Source organism: Xyrauchen texanus, chromosome 8 (genome assembly GCF_025860055.1).
Source record: "Xyrauchen texanus isolate HMW12.3.18 chromosome 8, RBS_HiC_50CHRs, whole genome shotgun sequence".
NCBI lineage: Eukaryota > Metazoa > Chordata > Actinopteri > Cypriniformes > Catostomidae > Xyrauchen > Xyrauchen texanus.
The window spans coordinates 7,807,348-7,819,652 of record NC_068283.1 but is presented as its reverse complement, the minus strand read 5'-3'; the positions used below and the strand labels follow the sequence as shown (position 1 = coordinate 7,819,652).

At 42.6% G+C, this 12,305-nt stretch overlaps 1 protein-coding gene across 1 annotated transcript in view; it reads right to left on the bottom strand.

Annotated features, from left to right (window-relative positions):
- Nucleotides 1-680: 680 nt before the first annotated feature.
- The window catches only part of LOC127647627 (probable helicase with zinc finger domain), a 70,275-nt gene continuing 58,650 nt past the window's right edge, over nucleotides 681-12,305 (bottom strand). The window contains exons 28-31 of the mRNA XM_052131989.1: nucleotides 9,754-9,991; nucleotides 3,296-3,800; nucleotides 2,906-3,134; nucleotides 681-1,629 (exon numbers count right to left, since the gene is read on the bottom strand). Coding sequence (XP_051987949.1) covers nucleotides 1,274-1,629; nucleotides 2,906-3,134; nucleotides 3,296-3,800; nucleotides 9,754-9,991 — 1,328 coding nt within the window. The 3' untranslated portion in view covers nucleotides 681-1,273. The remainder of the gene's footprint in view (nucleotides 1,630-2,905; nucleotides 3,135-3,295; nucleotides 3,801-9,753; nucleotides 9,992-12,305) is intronic.

Genomic DNA, 12,305 nt, shown 5'->3' with positions numbered 1-12,305 from the left:
TGAAGCCAAAAATTCAGCAGGGAGCCTCGACGGTCAAGTGATTAATGACCTACCGCTGGCAGATGCTAATGTGGGCTTTGTCTCCCTCTGCCTGACTGGTGATTATGTAACTAACCGGAAAATCACTGGATAATAAAAAATAAAAACACGACAAGTGTGGCAACATCTTATTATATCCGATCCTAGGGTACTGGAACTCTGAAACAACATGCTGACTTCCCGTGTCATCATGTTGGATTTCCCAGTCACTTGTGATTCCTGAATGAGTATTCTAAAAATAATCTCTAACCAATTAAATATGTTAGAGCACAGCATAACTATGAAATTATATATATATATATATATATATACACACATACACATACAGTACACACACACTTTAAAATGGCCATGCCATTTAAAAAAAAAATCAGTTTCCATGATTTTTTCAGGCACAAAAATAGAAATCTGTAAATATTTGCAAGTTTCCATGACTGAGAACCCAACCAAACTGAAGACATAATTTTTTTGGTCATTTGGCAGATTTTCAAAAGCTTATCTTTACATGCATTTGTAAACATAATAAAGTCCACTTCATGCGTTATCAATAAAAAACATTTCAGTTTTGAGAAACACTTTACGTTAATATGAAGAGAATACAGTGTGAATGTTTTATAAGAATAAACACAGACTCGTCCTCTTCGGTATTCATTTATTCATATGTACAGATTTGAGAAAAGTTTGTCTACAGCTATACAACTTTATATAATATTTTTTTTTAAACGTTTTTATAAGAGTCGATTCACCACTCAGCTGCAAGCACAAGAAAACACCAAAAATGATCAAAGAACTGAACATCATAAAAAATGCCAGCAGGGAAAATCACTTCAAGTTTTACTTATGGGAGCGGATGCAAAGAGAGCGGACAGAATTCCAGAAAGACCGGCAGCTGAGTGGTCAACCAATTCAAGGTGTTTTTACAAATCTTTTTTCCCCCCAATAAATCTTTTTATTTGTATTTTCTTTAATGTTTTTTTTACATTTTCCCCCCCAAATGATTTGGTATTTCATGATCTATATATATATGCTGATTCGGTTTGTAAAATCACAGATTTCAAACTGTAAAAGAACCAACTAGTACTAAAGCCAAGTAAAAAATAATAAAACGCAAAACATCTAACTATCTCACAAAATCAAAAGACATTTTTATTGTTTTTTGTTTTAAAATGTTATTCTATTTTTTTTTTTCAACAGTTTTCTTTTTAACAGGTGTAAATACTTCATATATATTGACTTATTTAAAATACGTATAATAGCCATTGCTACTGTTGGAACTGCCTATGCTAAGCTCTTGTAACAGGGAGATGGGATCGGTGTTCTTCTTGGCCTGCTCAGGCACCGGCCGGGGCTTCGGAGGAGCTCGGAGGGCGCTGGCATAGGACATAGTCGGGGGCTTGGAGTTGCTGAGCCCCTGGGAGCCCACTGGGCTGGTGTTGCCACCTCCTCCTGGATCTGGCAGGGTTTGCTTGTGGGGCATGAGGGGTGGGAACTGTCCGTGGTGCTGGAGAGATGCAGCACTAGCGGGGTGAGGCGACTGCTGAAGACACTCGGCCTTCACGTGTTCCTCTGCAGCACTCATCGCCTTTGAGACTGAGGAACAATTAGAACACATCAGTATTACTTTAACACTATAGCATCAAGTGTCATTTATATTACTCGTTATACATAAGGCTTTACATAAATGTAAAGGTAATGGGATCACACACGCACATATATAAAAATATATATAGTGTACATACAGTTTGAAAAAAATGGTTTACACACTTTTATTAACATTTTCTTTTAATGTGTAGGAAGTCCAATAAATTCTATGGTTGCTATGGAAATTAACTAGTCGGTGAGTTGTTTGACTAGTCCGTTAGTCAGTCTAAAGAAAGCCCTGTATATTTAGGCTGTTTAAGTGTAATGTCCACAAGATGTTCACTTAGGATGTTTATATTTGGGGAGGGAGAGAGGAAAAAAAAATAAAAAAAAGTCTTGCCAGCAGCCATACCACCCTGTCTCTCAAGACTGGTTGCCTACTGAAGGTAAGCAGGGTTGAGCCTGGTCAGCACCTGTTGGGAGACCTGGAAAAACTAAGGTTGCTGATGGAAGAGGTATTAGGGAGTCCAGCAGGGGGTGCTCTCCCTGCGGACTGTGTAGGTCCTAATTCCTCTGATGGGGACTGTATACTGTAAAAAGGCACAGTCCTTCGGATGAGACGTTAAACTGAAGTCCTGACTCTCTGTGGTCATTAAAAATCCCATGGACACAGGGGTTACAACCCTACTCTTTTCGAGAAGTGTCCTGTCCAAATACCCCCCATTGGCCCTTATCAATCATGGCTTCCTAATAATCCCCATCCATGAATTGGCTCTATCACTCTCCTCTCTCCTGTCCACCAATAGCTGGTGTGTGGTGAGTGTACTGGCACACTATACTATAAAAAGTCATTGTCTTTCAGATGAGACGTTAAACCAAGGTCCTGACTCTCTGTGGTCGTTAAAAATCCCAGCACACTTCTTGTAAAGATTAGGGCTGTAACTCCGGTGTTCAGGCCAAATTCCCCCCATAGGCCCTCATCAATCATGGCCTCCTAATAATCCCCATCCATGAATTGGCTCTATCACTCTCCTCTCTCCTGTCCACCAATAGCTGGTGTGGTGAGTGTACTGGCACCCTTTGGCTTGGATGCAGCACATTCGTGATGGTTGAGGAGAGTCCCCTGTTCACTGTGTAAAGTGCTTTGAATGTGGTGTCAGAAAAGCGCTATATAAATGTAATGTTCATTCATTCATGTCTCTACATTCAACCCCTTGTTTATCAAGAAAGTAAATAAGGTCAATTTTTATTTAATTTTGATTTCAAAAAGGCCAGTGTAACATACCTAAAACCTCTCTGTGAGGGACGAGGTGGCTCGCTCCGTTACATGGAATGTTGTGGAGAGGAGCGGGGACGGGTCCAGGACCGCTGCTGCCTAGCCATAAGTCTGCTGTGGGGTATCGGTATGAGGGTGTGGGGTGGTCCTGAGGGTCCAGGCTGTCCTGATGCGACTGAGGGGATCTGGAGGAGATTCTTCTCTGGTACAGGGGCCGCCCAGGGCCCCGTGGTTCATACTGAGAGAACGGTCAGAGAGAGAAGGGAGAGGGAGAGCGAGGTAGATGAGGGGGATTAGGGAGAAACAAATGCAATCAAAAAGTGTGTATGTTTCTTTGTCTATCTTTCAATCACTTTATGATGAAATGAAAGCAGCCCAGTCCGGGCCAGTTATCCTCACCTCTTCTACAGTGTGCAGGGTGCTTTGCTGGGCCTGGAGCTGCTGTTTCTGCTGCAGCTGCGCGAGAGGGCCTTGCTCGTGCCTGTGTGCCATCGCCTGCAGATTGAAGGGCAAGCCGTGGCCTAGCACATGGCTCTGTGGCAGGCTTGGGTGAGGCCAGTGGGCCTCCTGGAGGAGGTACTTCACTGGAAGAGGCCCGGTTGTGTGCTCAGGTGGCAGGGAGAACGAGGCCTGGTTGAAGGCCTGGTGCTGCTGGAAGGGTTGGCTGCCCATGGGCAGCTCGCGGCTGGTGTCGTGATAGGAGGTTGGAGCCGGGACTGGGAAGGCGCTGGGGCCAGATGTGTGGTTGGAAGTGGTGGATGAGGAAGGTGACAACATGTCTCCAGGACTTCGTGGCTGGACCTGACGGTACTGAAGGAGACGAGATTGTGGAGGGGGCATTTCAGCTGGCTCCCGCTGCTCATACTGCTCTTGGGGGAGCATTTCACGCAACAGACCAGGATATCTGGAGAGAAGACAGAAAAGTGTGTAAGAAGTGAGTCACGGCTTTAGTCAGAATTAATTCTTGCGTATTGCTTACTGCATATTCATTATATACTACATTGTGTTCTAGGTTGGCACTAGGGTGTTCAGAGTGGTTGAAAATGTGTTGCTATGTGGTTGCTAGTGTGTTGTGTGTGTTTTTTAGCACATAGCTATGCAGTTGCTGGGTGTTCTGGGTGGTGGCTATGGTTTATCTTTGCAGTTGCTACTGTTTTTAGCATTTTGTTATGCAGTTGCAAAGGTGTTCTGAGTGGTTGCTAGTGCTTTGCCATGCGGTTGCTACGGTGTTCTGAAAGCTTACAATGTATTTGATAGGGTGTTCTAGGTAGTTGCAGTGTTTTTCCAAGTTCTTAATGGTTTTACGGTTGTTGCTATGAGGTTGCTATGGTGTTATACATGGTTGTTTGGTTTTTACTATGCGGTTGCTATGGTGTTTAGGGTAGTTGTTATGGTTTTGCTATGTAGTTGCTAAGGTGATGTGAGGGTTTTGAGCCAAGTAGTTGATAGGGTGTTCTGGGTGATTGCTAGGGCATTTCTATGTAGTTATTGAGTGTTTTTAGTGCATTGCTATGCTGTTGCTAGGGTTTTCAGGGTGGTTGTTATGGGTTGCTATGCTGTTGCCAGGGTGTTCTGGGTGGTTGCAAGGGTTTTTCTATGCTGTTCCTACAGTGTTCTAGCATGATGCTAATAGTTGCTAGGATGTTCTGGTAGTTTTTTTGCATGTTGCAATGAAGTTCTTAAGGAGTTTGTGGTGGTTTTTAGTTTGCTGCAATGAGGATGTTTGGGTGCATGGGGTCATAATTAGGGTTTTGCCATTTGGTTGCTATGGAGTTCTGAGTGATTTTTAGTACTCTTTGCTATGACGTTACTAAGGTGTTCAGGGAGGTTGTTACAGTTTTGCAATGTGGTTGCTATGGTGAGTGGTTTTAGGTCATTGCTATGCTGATGCTTAAGGTATTTTGAGTGTTTTTTTAGCATATTGCAATGCAGTTGCAAGGTTGTTCTGGGTGGTTTTTAACATGTTGCTATGAGGATGCTAGGATTTTGCTATGTAGTTGCTATGGTGTTGTTAATGGTTGCTAGGCTATGGTATTCTATTTTCTAGACATTGCTCAGGTCCATGGGGTGTCTACAGTGGCCCAACCCACGTCCCTTATCCCCTTTGGGGCTGAGGTTCCCCTAGAGTAATTTTATTTGCATATTCATTTTGCAAACGCTTTTTATCCCCAGCATCAAAGTGATTTATATATAATGAATAGAAGGCCTACGAAACCGCGTGATTTACTTTTTCTTTTATTGTTTATAAAGATTAAGTGAGGCTTTGAACTGTTGATATATCAAGCAAGCTGTCGGCTACAATTTACTGTACGTTAATGTATATAAACATATAGAAATTAAAGGGTTATATTTTAAGAGGTGTGTCCTGGTGTCCCGACAATTCTCTAAAAATGTAATTATGTCTTGTTTCAGCTGGTAAGGTCACTGATTTTGTATTCTTAAAATTTAGAATTTTAGGTTTCAATGTTTTGAATCATGTGTGAAAATGTTTACCTGACATGACAAGTCATTTCATAATTATACAATATGACATAATATAGATAGAATACAGAAATACAAGAAATGTGTGCATTTAAAAAAGCTATGTGGTTAAATCATGAAAAATAAAAAAGTTCAAACTATATAGTTAGGTGTAGAATTTGCATAACCCTTTTTTTTTCCACAAGTTTTCACACCCCTTTCAGAATGTATAAATATAAGACAAGGTTGTTGGACTCAAGATGGCGCCGAGTATGGCTGCTGCGTTGCGAGCTCCGATACAACACTGCGGTTTATTGTTTGTTTTGTTTAGTTCTTTGTTTTTTTGTCTTGGATGTTGTCTGCCTTATTGTTTACGACAGACAAACGCTTTTGGACATTGGTTCTACAATTACACATCGAAAACCGGACTTCTAATTCCTTAATGCCGACCCGCTGTTTACAAACACGCCGGCGGAGCCCTTGGTCTGGGCTGCTCGGCCGCGGAAACGCAGAAGGAAAAGAGGAAAACGAGCCGGCGTTCTCATCAGAGTAAGACGTCGTGCAAATCGACCCCCGCTACCCAGTATACTACTGGCAAATGTTCAGTCTCTGGACAACAAGCTCTGCGAGCTGAGAGCACGGATCTCCTTCCAACGAGAGATTGCGGTGTTATCTGCCTTACAGAAACCTGGCTGGCTGCGGAGATTCCAGACTCGGCCATCGAAATCACGGGCTTTTCCGTGCACCGAGCGGACAGAGCGAAAGACCTCTCTGGTAAAAGCAGAGGTGGTGGTGTATGTTTTATGATCAACAAATCATGGTGTGATCAGAGGAATGTACATTTCATAAAGTCTTTCTGCTCTCCTGACCTGGAATATCTCACGCTTATGTGTCGACCATTCTGGCTACCAAGGGAATTCACAGCATCATCATCACAGCTGTGTACATCCCCCCACAAGCCGACACAGAACGGGCACTCAGGGAACTGTATGGGAGTATAAGTGAGCAGGAAACCGCGCACCCTGAGGCTGCGTTCATTGTTACCGGACTTTAACAAAGCCAACTTCAAAACAATCGCTACAAAATACCACCAACACATAAAAGTTCAACACACGAGGGGACCGGGTTTTAGACCATTGTTACTCTCCGGGATGGCTACAAATCCCTCCCCCGCCCCCCATTTGGCACCACATCGGACCACAATTCCGTTCTGTTTCTGCACGCGTACAGGCAGAAACTGAAACGGGACGCACCCACCCTCAGAACGATCCAGTGCTGGTCGGACCAATCAGACTCTGCGCTACAAGACTGTTTTGATCACGCGGACTGGGAGATGTTCCGGACTGGGAGATGTTCCGGTCGGCCTCTGATGACGACATCGAGGTTTACGCTGACAGCGTAACGTGTTTCATCAGGAAGTGCGTAGAGGATGTTGTTCCGACCAAAACAATACGGATATACCCCAACCAGAAACCATGGGTTAACAGCGATGTTCGCACGGCACTCAATGCGCGGACCTCCGCTTTTAATTCTCCTAACACGGAGGAGCGTAAACAAGCCAGTTATGCCCTCCGTAACACCATCAGTGAAGCCAAATGCCAGTACAGGCACAAACTTGAAGGTCAGTTCAACACCACTGACTCCAGAAGTATGTGGCAGGGAATTAACACCATCACGGACTACAAACTGAATAAAGACTCCGCCATGAACATCGCTGCATCTCTCCCGGACGAACTTAATACATTTTATGCTCGTTTTGAGGACAATAACACCACCCTCGCGGAGAGAGTATTCGTGGCTGACGCTACAGAAGTTGGTTCACTCTCCGTCTCTGTTGTGGATGTAACCCGGCATTACGGATGTTACGACGAGCGAACATCCGTAAAGCCGCGGGCCCAGGCGGCATTCCGGGCCGCGTCATCAGAGCGTGCGCGAATCAACTGGCTGGTGTTTTTACGGACATTTTCAATCTGTCCCTCTCCCTGTCTGTAGACCCCACATGCTTCAAAACATCAACCATTGTGCCTGTACCAAAGCAAGCCACAATCACTTGCTTAAATGACTGGCGTCCTGTTGCTCTGACCCCCATCATCAGCAAATGCTTTGAGAGGTTAATCAGAGATTACATCTGCTCTGTTCTGCCCACCTCTTTGGACCCATTGCAGTTTGCCTACCGTAACAACCGCTCCACTGATTATGCCATTGCATCTACACTACACACTGCTCTCTCCCATCTGGAAAAAAGGAACACATATGTGAGAATGCTGTTTGTAGACTACAGCTCAGCATTCAACACCATAGTGCCCTCCAAGTTTGATATGAAACTCCGGGCTCTGGGCTTAAACAGCTCGCTGTGCAGCTGGATCCTGGATTTCCTGTCAGGCAGACGTCAGGTGGTTAGAATGGGCAGCAACACCTCCTCATCACTGACCCTCAACACTGGAGCCCCGCAGGGCTGTGTTCTTAGCCCTCTCCTGTATTCCCTGTACACACATGACTGTGTGGCATCACATACCATCATTAAGTTTGCTGACGATACGACAGTGGTAGGTCTGATCACTGACAATGATGAAAGAGCCTACAGAGAGGAGGTGCACACTCTGACACGCTGGTGTCAGGAGCACAACCTCTCCCTCAACGTCAGTAAAACCAAGGAGCTTGTAGTGGACTTCAGGAGAAAAGACAGAGTACACAGCCCCATCACCATTAACAGAGCACCGGTAGAGAGAGTCAGCAGTTTCAAGTTCCTCGGTGTCCACATTACTGAGGAACTCACATGGTCCGTCCACACTGAGGCCGTTGTGAAGAAGGTTCACCAGCGCCTCTTCTTCCTGAGACCTCCACATCCTCACACGGTTCTACACTAGTACTGTAGAGAGCATCCTGACTGGCTGCATCACCGCCTGGTACGGCAATAGCACCGCCCACAACTGCAAAGCCCTGCAAAGGATGGTGCGAACTGCCAGAAACATCATCGGAGGAGAACTTCCCTCCCTCCAGGACACATACACAAGGCGGTGTGTGAAAAAAGCTTGGAGGATCACCAGAGACTCCAGCCACCCGAGTCATGGTCTGTTCTCAATGCTACCATCAGGCAGGCGGTATCGCAGCATCAGGACCCGCACCAGCCGACTACATGACAACTTCTTCTCCCAAGCAGTCAGACTGCTGAACACTTGATCTATCAGGATCAATAATTAGCACTGCACTTTATTCATCTATAATCTCACACTGGACTGTCAACATATTCTCCTCAATTCAATTACTTGTATATATTTCATATACTCCCACTTATTGTATATTGTGTATTCTATATTGTGTGTATTGTTTACTGTACATTGTATATAATTATTGTGTTGTGTAAGTATGTGTACATTTGATATGTAAATTGTGTTGTGTAAGTATGTTGTTTATTGTAATTGGTATATGTCTCGTCACTGTCATGACTGCTATGTTGCTCGGAACTGCACACAAGAATTTCACCTACTGTTGCACTTGTGTACATGGTAGTGTGACAATAAAGTGATTTGATTTTGATTTGATTTGACATACACTTAGGTTGAAGTCATTAAAACGAATTTAACCATGCCACAGATTTCATGCGAAAAATGCAAATCAAATCGCAGAACAACAGCAAAAGGACCTTGAGAAGATGCTGGAGGAAACAGGTAGACAAGTATCTATATCCACAGTAAAACCTAAATGGACATAACCTGAAAGGTTGTTCAGCAAAGAAGCAGCCATTGCTCCAAACCACCATTAAAAAGCCAGACTACAGTTTGCAAGTGCACATGGGGGACAAAGATCTTACTTTTTTGAGAAATTTGATGAAACAATAATTTTACTTTTTGGACATAACCATTATTATGTTGGGAGGATAAAGGGTGAGGCTTGCAAGCCGAAGAACATCTTCCCAACCGTGAAGCATGGGGGTGGCAGCATCATGTTATGGGTGTGCTTTGCTGCAGGAGGGACTGGTGCACTTCACAAAATAGATGGCATCATGAGGAAGGAAAATTATGTGGATATATTGAAGCAACATCTCAAGACATCAGCCAGGATATTAAAACATGGTTCGAAAATGGGTCTTCCAAACGGGCAATGACTCCAAGCATTTTTTTCTTCAGTTTGAGCCACTGTCCCACAAAAATGTCTGTGCACGGCCACGCTCCGGTCCATATTTCATCAGGTTTTTTTATACAGAAATTTTGCTTATTGTGCACAATACACTGTGCAAACTGCACACTTGAAAAATAATATGAATAGTATTTTTTAAGTAGTTCCAAACATACCCATTTTTTTTTTTAATTAAAGAAACAATATACCATTAACACCATAAAACATTTGGTTCAAAACTTCATATAAAATAGGGGAGACAAGCAAGAGCGTCTTCTAACCTGGTCATGGCATGTCTCGGATCTTCCTCTGCTGCAGGACTCAGGCCCCAGCTGCCTCTGAGGAGCTGCTGTGGGAACCGCAGACCCGGCTGACCAAGATGAGCCAGCTGCTGGGCAAGAGGGAAGGGGGGCACACTGGCCTGCAGGAAGGGGGCATGTTCACCCCACTGGTCCACACGAGCATGCTGCTGCTGTTGCTGAGGGCCCAGAGAATCCAGCCCAGAAGACCCCTGACCATCTGTGACAGCACAATGCAAAGACCACTGCCTTACTGGAATACACAAGGTGTCTTCACAAAAACAGATCATGTGTACTTCAGTTAAAAATGTGAGTAGTGCAAGCCCGCACAATGCTATGGTGTTGTGAGTGGTTGAAAGTCTAATGCTAGGGTGTTGCTATGCAGTTTCTATGGTGTTCTAGGTGGTTGCTAGGACATTGCTATGAGGTTGCATGGGTGTTTGGTAGGTTTTGTTATAAGGGGTGTAATGTAATGAATTACAAATACACACGTTACTGTAATTAACTAACTTTTTCCCAAGAATTTTACTTTAAATAGTTTAAAAATTGTATACTTTTACTTGAGTATATTTTAAGTGCTGTAACTATACTATTACTGCGCTATTTTTCCACCGTCTCTGTTCGCCACTTCCCTGTCCTGATTTTATTTTTATCTATCAACATGATTGCTAGGGAGATCCCATCAAATCAAATCATAAAAAAAACTTGAACGGCAACTGCAGATCTGGTGCCAACTGTTATTGATATGGAGGATGCCTGAAGCACAGTTTACAGCTGAACATCACAACCACACCTAAAAAGGGCTTTTCGCAGTGAAAAAGGCCAACTGCTTGATCGTGTCATGTGAGTTTAACTTGCTCAAGCCAGATATCAGCATTAATCCTGCCTCTAATTTGAAGAAACATATTGAAGTAAATTTCATATGTCTGTTTACTAGATTCTGTGCGTCTATAACGTAGCCTGTAATTTAACTATCTATCACTGAGATTATTGGGTTGCTGTGAGAGATTAATGCAATGCTATCAATTGGGCTGGGCAATAAAATTATGTAGATGTTTATCGGAAAAAAGAGAAGGCCTCGATCAAAATTTTGAGTCGTTTTCTATATTAATGTTCTACATCTAGAACAGGGATGTTCATTACATCAATCGCGATAGCAGGAAAACCACTGGTTGGTTAATCTAGATGAAATATACATTATTGGCTTTTTATTTCCTGATGTCTGTAGCTGCGTGTTGTTTGATTGACAGGTGGCTAATGTTTGAGTGCTAATGTGGTTCAGATGATCAGATACACTTTATAAATCCACCAAAGCCCATCTTGGAGGATTGAATGTAAACACAATTGTTTATGTCTAAAGTGAATTTAAACAGTGGGACAAAACGTGTATTTTGGGCTGAATAACTTGATTAGCTTTAAAATAATTAATGTAATATAATAAAAGTGACATTTTTAATAATAATATTTTTTAAACGTATTGTTAGTTTTTTTTAATAATACTGACCCCTGATATAGAGAGCGTGTTAATTGGTATAATAAATTACAAGGAAAGTAGAGATGATAAAATAATTTATAATTATGCTTAGCCTTTATAAATATAGATAAGTGTCAACATTTGTAGAGCAATACTTCAGATAGAACATTCCACCAGTCACAAACTTCAGAACATTGTGCATCATGCATTAGAATGAGAACTATTTCTGGGCTCAAAAGATACAAGAACTAAATCACTGTTGAACATTGTATCTCAAATGGAGGAAATGTGCCCCCCCCATGACTTTCTTTCTTCAGAAGTCCATTCAATATAAGTGAAGGGGTGCCAAAATTGATGCTCCAAAAAGCAACATAAAATTAATACATACAACTCCAGTGGTTTAATCCATGACTTCAGAATTGATATGACACATGTGGGTGAGAAACAGATCAATATTGTACTCATTTTTTGCTAGAAATTCTTCTCTGCCCAGTAGGTGGCGATATGCATGAAGAATGTAAATCACCAAAAACACAAGAAAGTGAAAGTTAAAGTGGAGATTGACTGAGCAGGGAGGAGAATTTATAGTAAAAAAAGGAATTAAATCTTGATCCGCTTCTCACCACATCTATCATATCTCTTCTGAAGACATGGATTAAACCACTGGAGGCACATGGATTAGATTACTTTTATGCCGATTTATGAGATTTGTGGAGCTTCAATATTTTAGCACCGATTCACTTTCATTGTATGAACCAAAAGAGCTGAGATATTCTTCTAAAAATCTTAATTTGTGTTCTGCAGAAGAAAGAAAGTCAAACACATCCAGGATGACTTGAGGGTGAGTAAATGATGAGAGAATTTTCATTTTTGGGTGAATTATTCCTTTTTAAGCATGATGTAGCCCCTTTACCAAACAACTTTTCCCATGCCTGCTCTACCTCCTCTATTGTGCAGGACATGACCAGTGATCCTACTTATTTAGCATTTTTTTGCATTCCTTCCATTTTTTGAGCATGTTTTATGCACAACAATAACACTCTGTCGGCATTAAGGGAAA